Genomic DNA, 25,863 nt, shown 5'->3' with positions numbered 1-25,863 from the left:
CACATCTGCTGTAGCACCCTTGGATTAATTGCTTCTACTAATATTATCTTCATTCGTAAGTCACTTAAAAAGCATATAAAAGTGTCTGCTTAAATGAATAAATGTAAATATGAATGCTGCATGAAAAGTAAAATGTCCATGGATCATACTCAAAAGGAATACGTAGGTGAGGTTCAGTCTGTTTAGTAGGTTGTACTGTAATGACAAATTTTTACGTTATCTGAAGTTTTTTTGTCTTTTAAAAATGTTTTGGAAGGATGTATTTTCAACATTATGTTGGTTGAAATATCAACACCAAGACGCAAAAGTATAGTCTCAGCCTCAGACAAGTCGTCATCTGATTGGTTGAATTCTGTCCGTCTGGAAACAAAGCCGTCGTGATGCCAAACCCCCTCATGGAAAAAGAAAGCCATCGTGTTTATAACTGTCAATGAACGCTTATCAGGATCAACTAAACGCTGGAAGTATGTAAAGTTGGCAGCACTCAATGTTCTTGAATGAATGATTAATTAAATGCACAGCGGTCTGTTATCAGAGTGACATTGATGTTACATTTTAACGCCCCTAAACATGACGTGAAACAAAACAAACTGTGATTGGTTGCTTTATATGTCGATCAGACGTCTTCTTGGGTGGTCCTCGGCCAGTGAAAACTGTGAAACTTTTACAGTCAGTCTGAAGGTGTGGCTATAGCTCGACTAACAACAGTACAACCCATTAAACAGTCTGTACTTCTGTCCCTCACAGCCTTGTATTTATATGCATCCAGTTAAAAATGCTATCAATTCTGACTTTATATTAATTTTTTGCATAGCTCAAACACCCAGGTCTATTGCACATCCATCCCATGAGGGCTTTTAACAGCCTTGTAACTAATTGTATCTAATTCATCAAGTATTTAGCACAAAAGTTCATTTATCTCATTTACGAATGATTATTTTGATATTTTGAACATTAAAAGAAATGTTAGAAACAGCTGTTTTCATTTTGGTCGGTATGTCTTGGCGTAAGATTGTTTTTTTTGTTTTTTTTTTTAAATCTGTATTTATTTTTAGCTGGAATGGAGGGGGTGGAGGCAGGCAAGAAATATGGTTGCGTTCTTCTCCACTGCATGCTTGTCGTGCGCCGCTGCTCCAGCTCTCCCCAGCTCACTATATGTTCACCCCGATATGCACCCCGAGGCAATGTGCCTTTCATTATTTCTTTTGAAACTTTCATCTGAAGTCTCCTAGGGATTAGCCCTCTTGATTCCTGACACAGTCGATGAAAAACAAGCCTTATACATTGGGAGGCTTTCAGCCAGTGGAGCTGTTCTCCCTGCTCCATCTCTCATAGTGTTCAGCCGTGTCCGGATTCCTACACAACAAGTGGGCTGTCTTTCTTGATTTTCCTAATGGCTTCGGTGATCTCTTATCATTTGGAAGAGAGCTGGGGGTTTTAAAAATGCTCCCTCTCTTTCTTTGTTAATGAATGTAGCAAATCTTTACTACTTAACACCTCTGAGATTTTATCAGGGAAACTGTGTTCTGTTCACGGTCATGAATGTTAATAAGCCCTCTTACCTCAAGTGCTTCAGTGCCTCGGCCCTCTTGGACAGCCTTTACAACAACGCTGGGACTCACAAAGATGATGCAAAGCTTACCAAGTTTGGAAGTGTAAGCGCTGGCTCTGACTGTGAGCTTTCTGATTGGCCAAGCTGAACCTGTGCTTTAAAATATTAATTGGTGTTCTTCAGAGATTTAAAGGGATAGTTCAGCCAAAAATGAAAATTCTGATTCCAAACCTGTAGGATTTCACAGAATGTGTCCGTATAATTAAAGTCAATGGGGTCCAAGTTGACTTACTGTAGCTTGGGAGGGAATAGTTTTCCCAGATTCACAGATGTACTTTGGGATTTGAATCCCATTCAAATCTGTCAAGTCACACAAGCTCTGAAAATTCCAGAGAAAATTACTTAGTTTTTCAGCAGAGTCAATGGTCCGCTGAGAAATCTAATCCCGTCCAAAGATGAATGTCTGTGACTGCTAATAGTGTATTCAAACTAACCTTCCACATGCTGCACCTTTCAATACCCAAATGGCATCCAAGGAAAAAAAGAAAGGTAATATAATGAAATTAATTAATGAGAGACAAAATAATAATAATAATAATCTTAGACTGGCCATTTTAGCCATATTTAGCCACTTCTATAGACTCATGTGAAGTTTATTTAAATAAAGTTTTAATAATTAAAATTATGTAAAAAAGAAAATCATTTAAAAGACAAATAAGTCATACATGATGCACACCTCCAAAGCACACAACCTTCTTCTGTAACGCCTATATCTATAAAACACACACTCAACCTCTTTAATTAATAAAATATCTTTTGTTCTGCAAAACTGAAAAGACATGAAAGTGAGTTTATTAGGGGTGTAACGGTACATGTATTTATCCCAAACGTCACTGTTCGGTGCATACAGTCACACTCAAAAAATTTATTCTAGCTGCTTGCTCAGTTTATTTAAATAAAATAAGCTGAACCAACACAAATCTTTAGTTTTTTTACTTAATTGGCATTTGCACTCAATTGTATTATGTTACATGAAATAAAATTTGCAAAATGTTAGGTTAACCTAAACCATTTGTGTTGGGACTACACAAATCATTTATGTTGCATTGATTGAAACTGGGCAGTGGATTTCTAGTTCCCAGCATGCTTTGCGTAGGGATAGGATCGGGACAGTAAATGTTGAAATTAAGTGCTGTTAAATGTGTTTTTTAGTAAAGGGAAATACCTTTTAAAGTTTGATGTTCAGTTATATTTGACATTTAAAAGAGTTTATGTTATGTTGATTTTTATGAGGTTACCATTATGCTGAAGTGTAGACCTTGTGGTTAGGCTATGGGTGGCTACATGAAATAAATCTATGTTGTTCTCAACAAGCTTTAACTGTGCTAAAGCCAGTGATGAGAAGTTCTTTATCTGATCATAACTTGCATGCTACAAGTGTTTCACAGAAAACTTGAGCAACTCTGCACAAGGGCACCAGTCTGAATTACAATAGCACTGGTTGGATCAACAAGAATGAATTATGTTCAGGAAACATTCACAGAATACGTCAAATGAAACTGGTGTGATCTCATTCAATTAGGATGAATTTTACTCATCAGTACAATTAACCTAGCTTAAGTTCAAATAAATCAGTTCAAATGTGTGGAAATAGGTGTCATAATTGAATTAAGTTAGACCAACAAGTAATTTTTTTGACGACGAATACAGTCAGTCACAGGTAAACCACAATCCAATCCAGAAGGGGGGTGCGCGGTAATGCAACACTGTTTGCTAACCGCCAAAACAGGAAAAAGAGAAAAAAGCAGAAGAAGAGATGATCTATGTACCAACACAAAACAAGAGTTCAGATGGCACGCAAAAGCCAGCTAATAGCTTATACGCTGAATTTCGATTAATGTTTGTGACACACTCCTCTAACTTCACGGAAATGAAACTGGGACTGCAGAAAGCGGCATCCTATTTATTTTCTTTGTTTTACAATCGCACAATGTTTTGCTTTTATATTGAGTGTACACAGTTTTATCATTACAGTTTCAAATGATGTCTTACTCTTATCTGTATAACCATAAATGAGTATTTAAGTTGTTTCCGCTGTCATAAAGAGACAAAATCATTTGGCAGTGGCGATTTGTGTTGTGGAAACCTCACTACTTCAGTTCAGTGATAAAGTATGTGTGTCCTGGAAATGGGAAGCCTCAGGTGACGCTTCACTCGTTGTCTCCTCATGGAAAGGTGAAGTTGGCCAGGGCTGCGTTTCCCAAAAGCATCGTAAGCTTAAGTTGATCGTAGCTCCATTGAAACCAATGGAGCTACGATCATCTTAGGCTTACGATGCTTTTGGGAAACACTACCCAGATCTGTAGATGGCACTTTTTCTCCTTCTTGCTCATCTTTCTGTGATTTCTTGAAAAAGCACAATGTTGACTCTCATGCATAAAGAAAACTAATCTCTGCACAAGTTTTATTTTTCATTATTCTATTTATTTTTTACTTTTAGAACACTTTTCAGTTTTGTACTTGATTGTGACCAATGGTGGAACGGTTCTCTCTTCTCGGTAAAAAATCAAACCGTTGGGTTCTCAACCCACGGTTCGTCATGCGCTCGCACAGCACTGAGACCTGAACATCTCACATTGCTACCTGTATTTAAACTAAACTCATTTAAACCTTGGCCATTTAAGCATTCATCCATAAGACGTGAAAGAGAACTGGTGTGTGCTGTGAGGAGCCGGGTCACAGCGCACAAATACTCTCGTGCAAATTCTCTTTCAAGTCTTACACCTAAACGGACAAATTCACACAAAAATTATGTCAACATGCCCATCTTAGCGAGTATCCTAACAAGCATAGTAGGTTATGTCTTAAGAGAAAAACGAGACAGACAACACATGTGTATCAGTATCAGTGTACTGGATCTTTGAATTATGTCTTAAAGGGACAGCAGTCTAATATTCCTGCTCTCTCTGTGCTTTTAATGTTCAAACGACAAAAGACAAAGAAATCACTCTTGACTGAATAGCTTTTGTAACTTCAATAATTTTTCATCTTTATTTAACTATTCAAAAAAGAAGTTTATGTGCAGTGTTATTTTATATTTGAATACTTTATTTAATTTCTGTACCTGAAAGCTACTGTTAGATAGCCGAAAAACCTATAAAGCATTGTTTTATTTGTATCTTAGCTCTCATGTATTTATTTGTGCTGTTTCTTGTAGTTTATTTATTTTTATTTTCTTTATCTTTATTTAACAGTTGTCATAGTTTTTACTGAACATAGCACATACCGAAATGTATCGAAACCTTGACCCTAAAATCGTGATAAAAACCGAACCGTGAGTAATCTGAACCGTTCCACCCCTACCAAATGCCTTTTGTTTTTTATCAACCCTACAAAAAAAAAAAAAAGAAAAGAAAAAAAAACAGACCTTCAAGAGTGCATTCTGTTTACTGTTTGGTGCTTAATACACTAAAGGAGGCTGTACTGTACCAACTAGGGGACTAAATGCCACTAGGTGGAACAAACTGTTCCACCATTTGCACTACTGTCTGTTTAAAATAAATGAAAAGAAACTTAGCATTGGGGATTTGTTGCTTTTTCCTGTTGTACCAAACTCATATCGAACCGTGACCACAAAACCGAGGTACGTACCGAACCGTGACTTCTGTGTACTGTTACACCCCTAGAGTTTATGATGACAGAGTTTTCATATTCAGCTGAACTATCCATTTAAGCACTGTGTTGGAAGCTGCCTACTTCACTACTTGCTTTTGTCTGGATTTTCACTGTTATATTTTGCCATGAAGCAGGTGGAGCTAATCTATCTCTTTTGCCCTTCAGTTATGGTTTACTGTCCAGGGGACTGGACACAAGTGTCTCCAATAATCTCTTAATTAGGCGATGATGAACTATTCATTTAGTATGCAAAGCTGCAGATCTCACTTTTCACTGAGCAAAGCCTCCTTTCGCTGTGGCGGGTGAGCCAACGCTAATGATCTCAGCAAGTGGCAGCAATCCATTGCAGTGCTACTGTGGGGCCACATTAATCTTGTGGGTGATCCGTTTGATGAATGACCCTAGAATAGAAGTCCTAGCAGATTCCACCCTAATTATGCTGAGGGTGCTCCTCTTGGGAGGTGCTCGCAAAGTCTTTGCAGACTAAGGCATGCGTCGCCGCTCTACAGGTGCTTCTAGACATTGCTCGGGTGGAAATCCGGTGGACCCTCTGGGAGAGATGACGTCATGTGTCCTGGGGCTACCAGCCAGAGGTGAAGATGATGTATTGGACCCGTTCCTCCCATGTGCCACCTGGGCAAAAGCCTACGATAGTCATCAATCTGAGGGACATCCCGAGAAGGGGTCATTAGTGGCCTTAGATCTATTACAAGCTGTTCTGATACTTTTTAAACTATTTGAGATATCTTTCACTGCCGGATTGCTTTCTGGGGTGTTTTTGCCATTCGGCTGGCATTCAATTCCTTCTCTCTGTTGCTCTGAGTTATGTTTGAAGATTGAATGCTCAGCAGGGAAAGTGTTGCATCAGCTGAAGTTCTGGAAAAATAAATAATATACCAATGTTCTCCTGAGAGGCAGAGGAGAAGACATCTTTTCTCCTTGAGTAGATTCTTGTTCTCAAAATTAGTCGAACAAAGAATTTTCTGTAATTTCTCAAACCTGTATCTTTAGTCACTCATTTTTTAAATGTCTTCACCCTCCAAGTTTTAAGTCCGTCATTCTTGAAGACGTTTGTCCTTTTTGTGAAGATTTTTGTTCTGAAATTTAAAAATGGGGGAAAAAACATGTTACGGCAGATATTAAAATACTATACTATTTTGTATAAATAAATACAACCAAGTGCAAGTAGCCCATCTTGTTGGCTGAAGCTATTTACACTAACTCCGCCCTTCTTTTTCTGATTGAGTCAGACAAAATGACAAAAGAAATCCCACTGAGAACAGGATTGGTGGCATGGAGAGTAAGGCGTGTGGTGCTAACTTTTGACACAACAGACCAGAGTTCGAATCTACCTTTTAACAAACTCATTCTTTTCCCTTTTTCCCATTACATATCAGCTTGTTGACATTTAGTAGTGAGAATAAAGTGTTTAACAGTTAGGGTTAGGTGTATTTTAATAAATATAATCATATAATCTGAATATGTTGTTATTATTGCACACTGTTTTATAATATACTACAATTCACTGAGGTGCAACTAGTATCTGCCACTATATGCACTAAGTATAGATAGCATCTACAAATAGTAATAGATACTATTTACACAGTGAAAATAGCAAAAGATAGTAGATCTTTTGCTATTTTCACTGTGTAAATAGCATCTATTATTAGTTAATACTTTTAAAAGTGAATTTAGACCACAACTTTATAATGTAGTTTGAAAAATAGATATTTGATATATGTGACCCTAGACCACAAAACCAGTCATAAGTCACATGGGTATATTTGTAGCAATAGCCAACAATACATTGTATGGGTCAGAATTATCGATTTTTCTTTTATGCCAAAAATCATTAGGATATTAAGTAAAGTATATTAAGTATTTCAGATTTTCAAATAGTTGTATCTTGGCTAAATATTGTCCTATCCTAACAAACCATACATCAATGGAAAGATTATTTATTCAGCTTTCAGATGGTTTATAAATCTCAATTTAAAAAAAATTTACCCTTATGACTGGTTTTGTGGTTCAGGGTCACATATGAGTGTTTAAAAAGTGAAATTAGCTTTAAGTGAGTGTTGAATGATGGCAAAGTTGATTAAATGTAGAAAATAGAGTATATGAGCATAAATAAATTTCCAGTATCAACCAACAAATATCCAATAGTAAAATCATAAATCACAAAATCAGATATTGGCCAATAACTGATGTGGTTTGTCGTACCAATATCGTACATTCCTAATTTTGAGGCATTTTTATAACCTTAAAGGGATAGTCCATCCAAAAAGAAAAATTCTGCCAATATTTACTCAGAATTTCTTTCTTCTGCTGAACACAAAATAAGATATTTTGAAGAATGTCGGAAACCAAACAACTGATGGACCCCCATACTATGGAAGTCAACATTCTTCAAAATATCTTATTTAGTGTTCTGCAGAAGAAAGAAATTCATACAGGTTTGAAACAACTTGAGGGGGAGTAAATGATGACAGAATTTTCATTTTTGGGTGAACTATCCCTTTAAGAGCCATTTACATTACATTGTTTTCAACTAAAAACTGTAAAACTTTTTATGCTTTTGGGCCGTTCATTCACACGATAGCAGTGTTTTTGGGGCCTGAAAATGCAAACTTTTGAAAACGGGTTTCAAAGTGTACGTTTTAAAAAACTTCAAAAAACACAAATTTGTAAAAACTGTGACGTCATGTTATGTGTAGAGATGTTCCGATACCCCTTTTCCATTCCCTATACCGATTCCGATACCTGAGCTCAGGGTATCGGCCGATACCGAGTACTGATCCGATACCTGGGTGCAGGGCTCTGAACCGGTTCAAGGAACGAAAACGGAAACAAATGAAGTTTTGACCGGAATGGAAACGGAAACTGAATCAAATTTAATCGTTTTGAACAGAAACGCTCATTTGAAATGGCCATTAACTGGTTAATAACGTTATTTTTTTGTTCTATTTAATATTTTGATTTGGCAGTCAACCAATCACAAATTCAAATAATACAGCCTATGCAAATGTGACGCTGACGCATCCAACGAGTGAAATGCCCGCGCTCAGGCTCTACAGTGAGCTCACGTGCTGACGCGCTCAGGCTCAGCTGTCAAGTCATCATAGGTTAGTCACAATGGCAATGCCCTGGCATTAGTTTTTCCGATGATATATGTCACCAACAGTCAAGCATTAGGCCTACATTTAAGTGAAAATGAATGTCAAGTACGCTAATATGCAGCTTGTTGTGCGTTTTGAAACCAACGAAAATTACAGGATATGTAGAACATGAGTTCACACAACGCCACATCATATAGGCTAACATAACACATATACAATAAAAGGGAATATTTAGACCTATAGGCTATGTGAAATATTTCACCATATAATTAGGTCTACAGATTAACAAAACGAAAGTGGTTCATTGTGGCGCACTCCAACGATCTAGGAAAGGAAACAGACATTCTGCTTGTTTTCATTATTTAAATGTCTTTTGTAAATGTATGAATTATGTCTGGCTTTTAAATTCCGACCATAAACCATAAATTACGGAGTACAGTTTAGGAAAAAAACGTTCCAATGGTCGCGCCGGCACCTCATGTGCGCGCACACAAATTCTTGCATTGCTTACTTGATATCGCAGCTGTTAAATATTAAAATAAAATACAATCAACCAAACATATAAAACTTTACACTGCTCAATTCAATTCTGTAAAACAATCTGTCGTCCCGTGACCACCGCCTGACTGTGCTGTTATGTGAAGGATGTTGTCGATAATGCGAGTGAAGTACAAAGCTTACATAATAAACAGCCTAATAGTTTAGCATTCCTCTCCAAAAAAATGGAAACTGCCGAATGAGAAACGTAGGCTTCAGATTCACTTTAAATTAATTAGTTTAGCATCTTATTTAGTTTAATTTCTAATAAATAACCCTGTTTTTCACTTCTTTGCTGCTCTAAAACAGTGGTTGCTTATGGCAACACAGCACAACTTCCTGTGTTTGCATTCTGAGCCACGAAGAAGAATTGATTTCCGATTTGCTGCGTTAAGCAAAGATAGCGGGCACAACTAGATATTGTTTAAGAAAATGGTATCGGATCGGTACATGAGTTTAATTACTCGCCGATACCGATACTAGAATTTTTTCTGGTATCGGTGGTATTTCCGATACTAGTATCAGAATCGTAACAACCCTAGTTACGTGTTCAGTCTATAGGCGCATAGTGTTGTCTATAGTGTTTCTTTACAAAATGACATTGCCACCTACAGGCCTGGCATAAATAATACAGCATTTTTAGTCGCTTTCATGGATCCTTGTGAACAGGGATGTTTTGACAGTGTTTTTACACGAAAAACGCAAAAGAAAAACGTCTGTTTTTAGTATGTCGCTGTTGTGTATATGTACCCTTAACCTCAAATATTATAGTTATAGCTATAAATGTAATTTTAAAACGTTTTTGACAGTCTTTACCATCTTTGAGTAGATTTGAGTAGAGCAAATGTAGTCAGCCAAAAAAATTGAAAAATCTGTGTAATAATTTTTTTTTTGCGAGATATGGAAGACAATGCTGCATTGCAGTGAGAAATGTACTTTTAAAACAGTCACTCTGTGAGGTCTTTACCTTGCACTTGAACAATAGGCTTAATAACAACAGCACCTGAGTGTTTCATTGCCATTCTGTTCTGCTGCAGGAGTCTGAAGGATCTGTAGGAGAACCTTAATGAGAAGAAAAGCCTTCATGAGAAGGCTGATGTCTCCAGGGCAAAGCATGGCCTAGCAGATGTCCGCAGGGAAATTCTTTGACCTCTAGTTTCTAGTAGCGAGATGCGAGACTCCCCATGGCCCCTGATGGTTATCCTGCCCGTTCTCTGCGGTTTGCCGTGCTCTTTCTCTCCAGAGCTCATGACCTCTTCAGAAGTCGTTTTGATTCTCCTTCCCAGCAACCTGTCCTCTGTGACTTTTTATTTCAGCTCAAATTTGTCATCTCTCATTATCTTTCAGAGTAATGACATTAGGATCAATAGACTTTTACTCTTCCGATTTTTATCATGCCCGACTGAGGAAATCGCTCATTATCTATTTTATGTTTCATAGAACACAACTATGCTTCTTGGAAATGTTTTATTTGTTTGCTTTCTTGTTGATTACACAGACGCTGTTGACAATACAAATTCAATCTTCCAGCTTTCCCTTCACAGTCAACCGAATTTCTGTGTGTAGTTAAGCCCCACAAACAGCACCGTTGCATTGCAACTATCGGACGGATTGATTTAATTGCATTCACATACAATGAAGTTAGGATCTAAAAGGTCAGCAGTAAATGGTACAAATCCCAAAGGAGTATTTTTTAGGGGGCTGGTGAATTTAATACACATCCATCACTTTTTATCATCTAATTAGTCCCCTGCATGGCAGGCTGTTCAACATGGGAGAAAACAGCACTATTGATTCGATAAAGGCCTGGTATCTATCATTTCACTTGGTCATTGACAGACTGCCCGGCCATTTCTGATTCTGTCTTTATAGTGTCAGCAAAGCGCTCCTGCTTGTTGCGCGATTGCCTTACAAAATTGTTATCATCCCTCTGATGTCACAGAAATAACAGTTTCCTGTGTGAGGTATTGGTTGTAACCCAGCACATTTTTATCACCCTGATGCAGTTGTACAACTTGGGTGTATACAAATGCAAAGGCAACCAAAGAGCGTTTTGTATCCAGCAATTTGGCATATTCATAAAAGGAGTGTGGAAGCTGCATTATATTACTGACATTTCTAAATATGAGGGCTGCATTTGAATGATTTTTTTGTTTGTTTGTTTTCTCTTAAACTGTACTCCACTGCATTATCATCTTAAATTATCTCTACTGTCATCCCAGGACCAAAATAAAAGTGGAGGGTGAAATTATTTTGTTCTGTCTCCATAGGTGCAGTGGAATTCATTGGCGCTATCGGCTGATCATCAATTTACGCCGCAGGACTTATAGATCTTCTGGCTTGCTCAGCCCTCTCCACATATTTCCATGCTTTTGGATGTTTTTTTTCTTTTTTTCGCCTCTGAGGTTGTCAGAGGTTGCCGTTTTCTCTCTCACTCAGACAGTGGAAGCATCTTTGCTTTTGCCTTGGGCTCACAGCTTGGTGAGCATGTCATTTTTCTGTTTTGTTTGGTTTTTATTGGAGGGGAAGGACATGTTCAAGTATGATCAAGCAGTAAGAATGTCTCGACCAAAGACTGAAGGCAACGGATAGAGACAAATACTGCAGTTGAGACACTTCTGCATGGTATAACAATATTTAAATAGATTAACCATATGTTAACATTTGATGTTTGTTCACTAATTACCTTTTGTTAGCGCATTGAGCAATCTGTCTGCATATTTATATTTAGCCATATTGTCTGCTCAATTTATCATCTAGGAGGGGAAAAAAAAAAACATCAAGGCTGGGTTGTAATGTAGGTAAAATGTTTTGTTATGCTTGATATCTTTTTGTGTAAAAATCATAAACGCCTCAGTGAGCACCCTAAGCTTTAAATCAATATGTGAACAATATGACTTGAGTTTATGCCCCCTTGAAATCAAAGAACTGAAAGAAATCATCTTTTAATATGAATGAATCTTTACCTGTGTTCTGTGTGAAAGGCATTAAAAAGATAAAATATCAATTACCTGAGCAAATATTGCATTATAGTTATTGAACAGTTCCAAGAGTGTAATCAGAATTGATTTACTGCTATAATCCTTCAGTTTCACAGACAGTTCCAAACAGAAGTTTCCTTATAGAGAAACCTGTGAAACTTACAGAGCGATAGAAGAACTTGAAGTATGTTTAAACGACAGTGATGTAAAAAGTTTTTTCTTTGCATTCTTTGACGACAACATTATCAAAATGATCCCCTTTCACATGTATCCGTGAAAAAGACTAAAAATGCTGTATTATTCATGCCACGCCTTCATGAGCATTCATGAGCATGATGTCAAAGTTCTCACAAATTCAAGTTTTTGTAGTTTACACGGAGATGATAATGGTATCATTTTTAAAAACTTGCACTTTAACGCTTGTTTTAAAAAGTTTGCTTTTTCAGGCCCCCAAAACGCCATTGTCGTGTAAATGAACAGCCAAAAAAAAAGCGCATGAAAAGTTTCCAGTTTTTGGTTAAAAAACAAACAGTGCATGCAAACTTCCTCTTAGTCTTGTGAAGCCAAACCTTTAATTGATTAAACAACGTAAAGTTTATTCTGCTTATTCTGACTAATTGCCTACTTAGACAGGAAAATATCATCAAGGTTTCTATTGTTTTTATGTACTGGGTTTGCCTGAAATGGATTATGGCACTATATATATATATATATATATATATATATATATATATATATATATATATATATATATTTTTTTTTTTTTTTTTTTTTTTTTTTTTTTTTTAAATTAATGGCAATAAGTGCAAGGAAGAATTATTACTAAGAATATTAAGCAGCACAACCGTTTTCAGCATTGATAATAATAAGAACAGGCCAGGCTCATTAGAAACGTTATTGCAAAATGCAAAATACACATGTTTCGCGACAGTTTCAAAGTGAAATGTCCAGATCTCTTGTCTTTGAGCTCTTTTACCATGACTTGTCTTCGTACCAGAGTTCTTTACATTGCAAAGTATAATCCTGTACTAGCTGAGCTACCGAGCAAGCTTATTACATTAGTAAAACTGAACATCTGAAGCTGGGTAAATGATGCAAACTCAGAAATATATTTGTTTCACACAATACAAATATTAAAGCCAAAAATATGTAACAATGCAACTTTCATGAAGTAAACTCTTACTAAAAGCCTTCCTTCCACCGGAAAAAAAATGGTCCCTGATCGCGAACAGCAACAGAAGTTACATTATTACACCATTAGATGGCGGCAAAGACTGTCTTTATGAGAGTGTCAGTCAGTAGTGAAGACTTTTACATTGAAAAGACTGAATTGATGTGAACACGGAACGAGATGCAACTGACAAATGCTTTGACTAGCGCTGCTGTCAGTCACGGGAAAACCCCTTAACTGTTAAAAGGACAAGATATTGCAGCGGCCATTTAAACAGATTTTTTATTATGAACATATGACTGACCTGAAGGATAACGCTAAATCTGAATGCAGGAAATAAACTCGCTCAATTGATCTCTTTCTCACAATATAATCTTCTACATAATACAGTAAGCTTCAATGAACAATATCAACTGAGAACAATCAGTTTACGTTGCTAAGAGTGGATGCTAAGGGTGTTGTGTAGTGATACACAGAACTGTTGGGTGAAGTGGTCATAGCCGTGTTTTAAAACACAGCTATTGACCAATCAGAATCAAGGATAGGAACTAACTGTTTTATAATAATCCATAATCTGGTCCTGTAATCATAATTGTGTGTGAAAACAATTAAAAGTTCTTGCTGTTTTACTGCCTCTAGCGTTCATTTCTGTTAGAAACTGCAGTGATATGTACGCATTGGTACGTACGTTTTTCCAATGAGCCTGTGTTCAATAAGAAATGTATCTTGAGCATCATATCATCATATTAGAATGATTTCTGAAGGATCATGTGACACTGAAGACTGGAGTAATGATGCTGAAAATTAGTGTACATAATGGAACAACCTATCTAGCTGTAGTAAGGAGGAAACTGAACACATTAGTATTAACACTTGACAATAATAATAATAATAAAATCAAATATCATGTCATGGACATCATATTCATCTGTTGGTGTTCTGTGTTATTTATTTATTTTTTTAAATGAATGTATACTACCTGGAAGTTTATGTTTATGCAGGCTTGCAGACCAAAACTACCATTTCCTTCACTTGCCACTTAGAGCCCAGACAATTCTAAGTCTGTTTCAAGCATTTTTGGCAAATTTCACAGGATTTCCCGTTGGATTGCTGGCCAGAAGCTTAGAATCCAACTGCCGGCCTATCTTTTAAATATCCATGGATATTTAAAAATGAGTTTTTCCTGTACTGTGAACTCTGCATTACATTTTCGTGTAGCTTCTAGGCAGGTTCTATCTTTAAAAGAAACTTCAAAAAAAATAAGCATCCAAATTTTTGATCAAAGACCCATGTCTACAGTTTATGGTGCATGTTGTATATCCAGTGAGCATTTGTACCAAAGTTTGAGAGGTCATTTCAGCATCGGAGAGTGAGAACAACAACACTGCCACAATCTAGATAGGTGGGTTCCCTATATGTGGGAAGAACTATCAGCCATAGCTGTAGCAAAATACAACACAATGTTCTTACAGTGGTGCTGTAATAAATGTGAAGTTTGGTATCTTTGAGGAGTATCTTTGCCAGTTATAGTATGAATACATAAAATGCTATTTATTTATTTAGGCATACAGTATTTTTTTCTAATCTACGTTTATTGTTTCACTGAACGTACAGAAAGGTGTTCCAGTGTTTATAACTACAGTGAGTGCACATAGGCAGTTTAAATCTACTGAAATGTGCAAAAGTGCAGGTTTACCGTACAGAGCTCAAATATCTTTCTTTATTTTAAACAGCTTCTAAAAACCAACTACAAGAAGCTTACTGCAGGAACTCAAATTCATCAGGAAAATGAAATGCTTGCTTTTAACGGATGCTCAGAGATGGAAGCTGTAGAATCCGGGGGATATGATGAATGTAGTGTTCTAAAGGAAGGGGACGCATCGTTCAGCTCACAAGTCATTTGTTTATTTCCCTAAAAGACATATGTCTAATCCTTGGAGAGAACAAGGTCTATAACCTGTGGTAATAAATGTATCATTTGAGCACTGGAAATACCGTTTTAATGCTTCTATTTAGGGAACTCTGTGAAAACAAAAAGATAAAGAAATTTCCATTGCTGAATTATTCAGCATGCATATGAGCATATGGTTGAATTCCAGAGATGCATGTATCCACCCATTCAATCATTCCTCATCTATGCAGTCACCTGCAATCTCTGCATTAATGTGCTGTAACGTGCATTAACTTGCCTGTCTGTCCATCTCATGAAGAATCGCCACTCTTTACTCTGTGATGTTCTTGCAAGGATTAGCTCTGCATCTCTCAGGCCAGTAGAGAGCAGACATGAGCTGCTCTGCATACACCAAAGTTAGAGCTTCTGTGATAAGAAAAAGGAGTCATAACAATATAATTGTGATATCAGATATAATAAAATGAATATATATATATATATATATATATACAGTCAAACCAAAATTTATTCAGACACTTTGAACATTTCTTTCATTAATACAGTTTATTCACTATAGTTTAAAAATGGTAATAAAATATGACAAGATCTCAAAGTTAAACTGTCAGAAAAAATTAATCTTAATTATGTCAGATAACACTTAAGCAAAACATGGTCAGGTCAAAGTGTCTGAATAATTTTTGGTTCCAACTTTTTATCAGTTTTACTGGTAGTCCACTGTATGAACAATTTTTGCGTATAATATGTCACAGTTTACTTTATTTTGCTATTCTCACTTACATAAATGATCTACAGTGTCCTGCACCCACTAGTAAAAATATATCAAAAATGTCTTAATAATTTTTGGTTTGACTATATATGTATAAATTGAGCTAATATGAATATTCATCTTATCATTACTGCTTTCACTGTTATTGGTACTGCAGTTTTTGCAGGGTGTAAGACTTTGATAATTTCAACTCAAATTTCTTAATCAGAAATTAAATTCAGTGTATTTGGAAAGAGTGGCACCAATTTGATAATAATAATAATAATAATAATAATAATAAAATAAATAAATAATATATATATATATATATATATATATATATATATATATATATATATATATATATATATATATATATATATATATGTGTGTGTGTGTGTGTTTATGTGTGTGTGTGTGTGTGTGTGTGTGTGTGTGTGAAAAAAAAATTATATTAAATGTATATCCATTTATAATAAATACATTTATAAAAGTTATTTATATCATACATATTTATGCAAATTTAACCTTTATTTTACTGAATGAATGTTTTATGCTACTGATAAATAAAACATCAATATTAGTATCAAATGTTTTATTATTAAATATGTTTGTCATATATGTACAGTCAAACCAAAAATTATTCAGACATTTGTGATATTTTTGATATATTTTTACTAGTGGGTGCAGGACACTGTAGTTCATTTATGTAAGTGAGGATAGCAAAATAAAGTAAACTGTGACATATTATACGCAAAAATTGTTCATACAGTGGACTACCAGTAAAACTGATAAAAAGTTGGAACCAAAAATTATTCAGACACTTTGACCTGACCATGTTTTGCTTAAGTGTTATCTGACATAATTAAGATAATTTTTTTTTCTGACAGATTAACTCTGAGATCTTGACAGATTTTATTACCATTTTTTAAACTAAAGTGAATAAACTGTATTAATGAATGAAATGTTCAAGGTGTCTGAATACATTTTTGGTGTGTATATATATATATATATATATATATATATATATATATATATATATATATATATATTTCTAAAGCATTTGATGCTCAAAATAATGTCAATTGTGTTTTTTATATAGACCTATAAATTTATTTATTGTTTCTGCCTAAAAAAAGCGGTATATGTAGGCCTACCACCAGTATCTTACTGTAGTATTAATTTTTTTTTTTTTTTTTTTTTTTTGGCTGATCCCACGGCTGATGCGCACATCACGTCTACCAATCAACACGAGGCGTTACGACTGCGCGCTGCACTCTCAGCCACTGAGAGCAGTCAATGAATATTTATGGCGAGGCTGCTCACTCACCAGCGCTCAAAGTTAGTGGATTAGCAGTGGGAGGATGACTGCGTGATACAACATCAGCACCTCGTTTGGATTAAGATCCAGCGTTTGCGCCAATTGCCACTTGAAATCAGCGGTGTGAAGGACAGTGGCGTCAAAATTGCACTCCAGAAGCGGTAGCGGGTGAAAGACGTGCCCTGCACATCACTTCAGAGACTTTGCTATCTCTTTTGCCCCTTTTCTTCTAAGATGCCAAGACTTCCATCAACAGCATCACCCTCAGACCACATCCAAGCGGGCTGCTCGTTTGGAAGGACGCCCGACCGCAGCCGTTCTCATCTGCAAGTTCAATCCGATCAATTGTGACAAAGGCTGTCAGCGTCGGAATAAGAAATCGATACTCAAGACGTTCTTCTGGAATTTTAACGATTTATTTTCCTCAAGTGAAGCGCGCGTGGAGTGCTCGGGCTCCTCGCACTTTCAGATGTTTGCAGTGTTGATGGTGACAGATTATTGTTGTTGAGTGTCCATGCGAGACTTGGGGTGGAAACATGTCTGGCCACTTCTCTGAGAGGGTCGCTGCTATCAGAGATGGCATTTTGGTCCAGCACTTCGGTTTTTACTTCTAAAGTGCCCCGGAAAATCTTATTCATGTTCACCCTCTCCCTTTCTGTCACCTATCTGTTCTATAGCTTGATGAGCTGTTACAACTCCTTCCAGTTCCAGGAGAACTACGTTTACCAGGGGAGGCTCGTGACAGAGGAGACAACTTTTGTCACGCTGAGGGAGAAACTTTACTCGACCCCTTCCCAGGGTTACCTCGACGAGGAGTTCATCGAGAGGACTGCGACCGAGCAAACTATCGCCGTCTCGAGCGTTAGAAATAGCGCGGGGATCGACGAGAGGACTGCGGGATGGGCGCGAGCTCAGGCGGCTACGACCAGCAGCAGCAGCAGCAGCAGCATGTCGCGCGCCGCCGCCGCTGTTGCTGGAGAGCACGAGCACCCGGAATTCAGCACCACGGACAGCGAGCTTCGGAGAGTGGTGAACTGCACATCGGATTACGGGGAGAAAAAATTGCCCCAAGCCATCATAATCGGAGTGAAGAAAGGGGGTACAAGGGCTCTGCTGGAAGCTCTGCGGGTTCATCCCGATGTTCGAGCCGTTGGGAATGAGCCTCACTTCTTTGACAGGAACTACGAGAAGGGACTGGATTGGTACAGGTGCGCCCTTCACGTTTCTCTGTTGTGCTGTTTTTGGGTCAATTACAGATAAGGATGAGATGATAAAAAAATAAAAAAATAAATATATATATATATATATATATATATATACACGGCATCTATGTGTTTATATTAGTTTAATATATATATATATATATATATATATATATATATATATATATACTTTATACCATTTCTTTTACAAAACAATTGGTTTAATGTCAAGTTGTCAAGTGGTGTAAACATCTATTGAAATACTTAACTTTATATATATATATATATATATATATATATATATATATATATATATATATATATATATATATATATATATGTGTGTGTGTGTGTGTGTGTGTGTGAGAGAGAAATATGTATATAAAATACTTTAAGCATATTACATTTTTACATTTTGGTTTTATGGTTTTCTTGTCACATGACAACAAAATGGCTTCCTTCATGACAGTGACTGATTTGGTGAATAAGCTACTCAAATATATTTTATAACTTTTTTTTTTTTTATATTATTATTATTTAATATCTTTTAAAACAAGAAAATAAAACGAAAAGAAATAATGATGAATGATTATGCCAATCTACCGATTTAAAAATGACAATCTACCGATTTTAAAAATAATTTAAAAATGTTTAATATATATATATATATATATATATATATATATATATATATATATATATATATATATATATATATATATATATATATATATATATATGTGTGTGTGTGTGTGTGTGTGTGTGAGAGAGAAATATGTATATAAAATACTTTAAGCATATTACATTTTTACATTTTGGTTTTATGGTTTTCTTGTCACATGACAACAAAATGGCTTCCTTCATGACAGTGACTGATTTGGTGAATAAGCTACTCAAATATATTTTATAACTTTTTTTTTTTTTATATTATTATTATTTAATATCTTTTAAAACAAGAAAATAAAACGAAAAGAAATAATGATGAATGATTATGCCAATCTACCGATTTAAAAATGACAATCTACCGATTTTAAAAATAATTTAAAAATGTTTAATATATATATATATATATATATATATATATATATATATATATATATATATATATATAATTATTTGATAGATCCAGGCAAAAACCTCATATAAGTATTATGAGTATTATATCATTAGCCCATATATCAGTTCTCTTTCCTTTCTTTTACTATGAAAAAACGCTTGTATTCAGATATTGCAGAAATTGTTTACCATTATAGTATTTTCTTTTCATAGCATTTTCTGATTTTTTTTCCCCCTAGTAATTCAGAAAGACACTCAAAGCTATTTAAAACACAAGACAAATGTACGGCTATATACACCCAAGTTAAGTACAAGCATTTTTTTTTTCAAAATAAGAAATAGTATACATCATTATTGGGAGAAAAAAAATCAAACAAAAAAAACTTTTGATCAGGCCTGACTGCTTGATCAGGTGTACTTGCTTGTCAGAAGCCTGGTATAATTAACAACTTATCTGAAAAATAGGATACGTCTGTATGTATTGCATTCAAGTATGTATGACTTAGTGGTCATTAAGTGCTTTTTTAGAGAAGCTTTAGCATTTAATTAGTCAGTAGACTAACACATATGTGATGATTCAAGAGTGACGAAGTTCCAGGCTGCAGCGGATGCTTTAGTCCAGCTTCAACCTAATTACTACAGCAGCATGACTGTTTCATTTCATGGCGAATTCATGTTCACAGTCGCTGCTCAGTAGAGCCAGGTGCAGTGACTGCTCCGGCTGAGCGCTTTCAGCACGCCTGGGCTCCGGACTCCCAGGTGTGCTCAAATCATGAGGTGCTTACTCAGGTGTATGTGCTCCCACATACCCTTCCTCAGCACGCTTTTGACTCGTCAACCTTCATCAGCTAACCATATTTCCTAGTTTACATTTCTCCACTCCATTTGCAATCTGAACCAGTGCATGTTATTACAGCAAGGCTGTTTTTCTTCAGAGTGGTATTCTACATAGACCTATCATCATTCAGCTGAGCAGTTGCCTACGGTGTGGAGACGCTCGTACAAAGAGCGGCTGAGGGGTAGAGACCGAATGAGCATTAAGCCACACTGCGGTGTGTGCTGGTTCTGCTTGGATCTGCTAGCCTTGGGCTGTGACTCAGAGCTTTAGGGCCGGGCAACATCTGCCGCAATTCACTTCAGAGAGAGCTGAACTCGTAACATTCGTTCATTTGCCCGGGTGTTAATGCGAGCTGTTTCATTACGCTCGTTGTGTGGGGCTCATTAGACCAGGGAATGACAAGCTTACATAAATAACACCTAAGAGTGCTTGTGTGTTTTAATGTCTCTGAGCCTGGAAAATCCCTTAAGCGGCCTTAAATTTGTTTCCACATGCGCTTGGCATTTGACATATGTATAGCTTGCAGGAATATCAGAATTGAAATGGCCTACCATACACAGCAATGGGAAAAATATCACACCTGCATTAAATGTCAGGCTAGATATGCAATACGTCACAGCATCAAATGCAAGGTTAAATGTAGCAAAACAAAAATAAACGGAAAGTAAACTCTTAACTGTTATTTGTTATGACATTAAACATTAATGTGACAATTTGAAACATCTCAACATTTGTGTTTTAATATTGGCTTTTTGAGTCAATAATCTCACCAAATGCTTGCAAACTGATTAGCATTTTTGCAGAAGTGGCTCATTTCACACTTAGCTGTGGCTGTAAAGCCTAAACATGAAACATGTAGTTCATAGATGTGAAGAATTTGCATAAGTTAATGATTTACACCATAAATGAAAAGGAAAAAAGTTACTTTATTTTAAAGTGACATTATTACAGTGTAATTACACAAATATTGCTATATTATTACTATAGCAAGTCGTTATATAGTATATATTAAGTTCATAAATGTAAATAATTTGCATAAGTTAATGATTTACACCATAAATGAAAAGGAAAAGAGTTACTTTATTTTAAAGTGACATTATTACAGTGTAATTACACAAATATTGCTATATTATTACTATAGCAAGTTGTTATATAGTACATAGTAAGTTCATAAGTGTAAAAAAAATGCATAAGTTAATGATTTTCACCATACTGTAAAGGAAAATGTTACTTTATTTTAAAGTGACATTATTACAGTGTAATTACACAAATATTACTATATTATTACTATAGCAAGTCGTTATATGGTACATAGTAAGTTCATAAATGTAAAGAATTTGCATAAGTTAATGATTTACACCATAATGAAAAGGTAAAGTTACACTTTATTTTAAGGTGACATTATTACAGTGTAATTACACAAATATTACTATATTATTACTATAGCCAGTAGTTATATAGTATAGTAAATAGCATGCAACATGTAACTACATATTCTGTCATCATTTATTTACCGTCATGTAGTTTCCAAACCTGTATGACTTAACGTATTCTGGGGAACACACATACACACAAAAAAATGTTGCATTGACTTTCATTATATAGACAAAAAAGTTCAAACATTCTTCAAAATATCTTCTTTTATGTTCCATGGAAGAAAGTAAATCATACGGGTTTGGACCAACATGAGGGCGAGTAAATGATGACAGAATTCTCATTTTTGGGTGAACTGTACCTTTAAGATGCACATGAAGGCAACTCGATTTACAAATTTTCTACACGCAAAGACTCACAGACAAGCCAGTTGTACCTTTTAAAGCCGCCATGAATAAACATCCAGTGGTGAAGGCTCTTTGGACTTCATTTGCTGGGCATATATATCAGGCGGAGTTAGGAGTAGTCTTTTCAGTCTTGAAATATGATGGTGCTCCTCCTTTACAGCCTGATGCAATGTTTAAAAAGCTTGTCAGGGAGGACCGGATGCTCCGTTAAACTCCTGTCTGCTTTTAAAAGAAGCCTCACTTTCACTGAGTGGGTAATGCTTTCCCTCTGTCAAATAATAATAGCTCGGCATCATTAGATGAAGCGCGCCACTGCTGGGGTCCATTCTCAGATTAAAGGAGGGCAAGAAGGCAAAAGAAAAAAAAAAAAAGAGAGAACGTTAAAGCTGAAGTGTGTAATTTTTGCAGTGTTAAAAGATTTCCAGCTTAAATGCAGAGACAACTCCAAGTAAGCTGTTTGTGGGGAAAAACATTGCTCTTTTTTGAGTATCTTGACTAGCCTGATACAGCAACATTGGCATTTAGGGCAAGACTATCTGTTTGTTAGAACAATGGCAGAAAATGTTCATTATTTTTGCATCCATTTGGTGATTAGCGAACATGAATTACCCATAGAAGATCTATACAGGTGGAGCTGGGGAAGGAGGAGGGTGTCTGAAGCGCGCTGCACTGCTAAGGTAAAAGAGATGGTACAGCAGGAACCAATCAGCTGTGTCCTATAGATAACGATGGATTATGAGCAGGTTGAGTTAAAGGACCTATTAGCCTGTGCCATCTAGAGTTTCATGACAGTATTTTGTATATAGTTCTTTGCACAATACACATTATTTCAAAGCACCTTTACAAAAAATATGACGTTGCTAATGTTTATAATATCTTAATATGTTCATTTCTTATAGTTGCATTTAGCAGATTAGAGCTGGGCTATAATATAGTTAACTCTTTCCCCGCCATTGAAGAGTTATCTCATCTTTTATGAGAAAACACTATAAAGAAGAGATTTTATGGCTTTTCGTGTTTTCACTGTTATAAGGTAGGGGGCACTATTACACATCTTCTGAAAGAGTACTTAATCTCCTGATCAAAACACAGGCGAAGAAGATGCAGAAACAAGCGATAGCATATGTAAAATAACGCAACCATCAACATTAAACAACATATAAATCAAAACTGCCTAACGTTACTGAATGAAATGTCGACCCAGGATGAGCTATAGGACTGTATAAGCTTTGGGGGTGTTGATGGACTCAAACTACTCCATCTATATTTTGATCATCATCCTGAATCCGATCTAGACGTAGTCTTTGACAAAAGCATGATTTTCTCAGCTTTTTGCTCAAAATGTTGCTCTTTTATGATTACCCATATTCAAGTGTTGATAAAAAAGTATGCATGAAGCTAGAATTTTTTTTTTAATTTTTTTTTTTTTTTTTGTATTTTGATGTATTGTATGTTCAGATATTCATACAACAAATCTTCTATAGGGACCATGACATTTTTGAGAAAATGATCAAAAATGCTGGTGGTGGCTGGCAACTTTTTTATAACACGCAGTCAGGGAAAGAGAACAGTTGAGATATGCTATATTGGATAAAACTGAATATATGTATCCAACTTGTTGCAGGATTTTACCATCTTCTCTGATCTGTTATTTATTCATTCTATTCAATAGTCCCCCACACAGTATTGAGAGCTGGAGATCCTTGGGCTGTTTGACCTCAGGAGAGTTTTTCCATCTTTGTGTCTGGTCGTGAGCATGTAACAGAGGTGGCCTTTCAAGAGATAGCAAAGAATCAGCATTGCCTACACCAAGGTCTCTTCCTTTTTGTTGGAGATAAAATACATTCAGATCAATGAGAGAGATATACATTGCTGAAGCCTACGCATTGTTCTTGCTCCGTACAAGGCTACACAATGAAGCGCTCTAATTTCACCACCTATTTATTCCCTGGTGCCTCCTTATTTCCTGCTAAGGAGCAGAACTTCAGAAATGTCTCATTCCTTACAACTTTTTAAAGTTTAAAGGAATATTGAGAGATAAAGGCAAGTTAAACTCTTTCAACAGCATATTGCATGTTTGTCCCATAGACTTCCATTGTATGTGCATAACTGTTTGCTTTAACAAACTGAGGGATTAATCAGAATTATTTTCTGAGGTAATCGCTAACATGCCAGACCACTTTTCATCACTTTTTCTTATAATATACATTGCAGCATCACCTCTTTTCTCACAGTGTCTGAAATGGTGCAATAAAGGAGTTGGTCTCTTTAAACCCCTCCTTTTCCTACTTTGCTGTTTGGTCAGATGGCCCAGTCTGTTGTGATTGGTCTACCTCTTACAGTGTGCGTCGGAAACCAAACACCCATGACCATGAGCACGAGTCTTCATCCTTTTGTTAATGCATGCAAAGTGGATTCACTTTTGCAGTGCAGAAAATGGCATCTTCTCAATGTCGACATTATGCAAATTTGTTACAAACCATAGATTGGTAGGAATCCAGGAAGTGAGCCTGGAATTACTGATGACTTGTTTCAGGCAGTTCAGAATCCGCTCTTCCTTTTTGTAAACATTAAGTCCATTTATTCTGCACTTTAATCTTTGAAACTTTGGCGACCTTTTACATTCACAAACACTTTAAAGGGTTAGTTCACCCATAAATGAAAATTTCTGTCATTTATTACTCACCCTCATGTTGTTCTACACCTGTAAGACCTTCATTAATCTTCAGAACACAAATTAAGATCTTTTGGCTCAGTGAGGCCTGCATTGATGGCAAGGTAATTTACACTTTCAGTGACCAGAAAGCTACTAAAGAAATAATTAAAATAGTTCATGTGAGTACAGTGGTTCAACCTTAATATTATGAAGCGACGAGAATACTTTTTGTGCGCCAAAAAAACAAAATAACGTCTTTATTCAACAATATCTAGTGATGGGCGATTTCAAAACACTGCTTCATGAAGCTTCGAAGCTTTACAAATCTTTTGTTTCGAATCAGTGGTTCGGTGCGTGTATCAAACTGCCAAAGTCACGCCCCCCAGTGGTGAACCATTAAAATTTCAAAACACTTATGCCGTATCGAAGCCTTTTTTACTGAAATCACATGACGCTGGCAATTTGATACGAGCTCCAAACTACTGATTCGAAACAAAAGATTCGTAAAGCTTCGAAGCTGACATAAAAATCCTGACACTTTTAAAAATGGCTCGGAAAAGCGAAGTTAGTTTTGAGAAAAACTCCAGCTTGGTTTCATTGCAGATGCCACTTGCTTTGACATTTCTGAGTATCTAATGCAATAAAATTCTGATGTTTTTAAGTGTGGCTTAAGTGTTCTAACACTTTTCGGGCTACTGGGTGCAGCAAATCGTCTGCGAGTTTGTGAGGAGTATGAACAGCATGCAGAGTTGATTCCTTCCTGTCAGAAGTCGAGACACAAGCCTCTGACAGGAGGAGTGAGTCACAGATGCAGATCCACTGCTGAGCGAAGCAGGACAGAACCCAAATCCACCGTTTATCCCTTGTTTACCTTGCCTCAGCAAGCCACGCTGCAGTTCAACCCGACTCTCGCCTCCCGACTGCTGGCTCAAAGCTGTAAGGGGAGGTGGGCCGCCTCCCAGCTCAAGCTGGATGCCATCTCTCTCCGCACAGCCTAGCTCTTGCACCTCCTTGGGATGCCCCAATCTGCCTGCTCCTGATAAGCTTCCGCCAAGGCGTGCAAGGACGCACCTCTGGGTACTCGGATGCCAACGCGGCAGTCGTGGAATTAAACTTTTTAATTAGCAGCATGCCCCTGTGCCTGTCGAGAGCGAGTGGACTGCAGCAGTCAGGTCTGTCTCATCCCCCTATTTCCACTTAATTAAATTCACCAGCACAAAAGAGGCCCAGTGACTACAGGAGCGTCCGCCTTGCCACTTCACAAGTTTATCACCCTTCCTGTCATCCTTTAGCTAGGTGCAAACATTGTGCCGTTCC

At 36.5% G+C, this 25,863-nt stretch overlaps 1 protein-coding gene across 1 annotated transcript in view; it reads left to right on the top strand.

Annotated features, from left to right (window-relative positions):
* Positions 1-16,932: 16,932 nt before the first annotated feature.
* Positions 16,933-25,863, top strand: part of hs3st4 (heparan sulfate (glucosamine) 3-O-sulfotransferase 4) — a 137,966-nt gene continuing 129,035 nt past the window's right edge. Inside the window, exon 1 of the mRNA XM_048193411.1 lies at positions 16,933-18,221. Coding sequence (XP_048049368.1) covers positions 17,590-18,221 — 632 coding nt within the window. The 5' untranslated portion in view covers positions 16,933-17,589. The remainder of the gene's footprint in view (positions 18,222-25,863) is intronic.

The sequence above is a fragment of the Megalobrama amblycephala genome, linkage group LG1, assembly GCF_018812025.1.
Source record: "Megalobrama amblycephala isolate DHTTF-2021 linkage group LG1, ASM1881202v1, whole genome shotgun sequence".
NCBI lineage: Eukaryota > Metazoa > Chordata > Actinopteri > Cypriniformes > Xenocyprididae > Megalobrama > Megalobrama amblycephala.
This window is presented reverse-complemented; position numbering and strand designations above follow the sequence as displayed.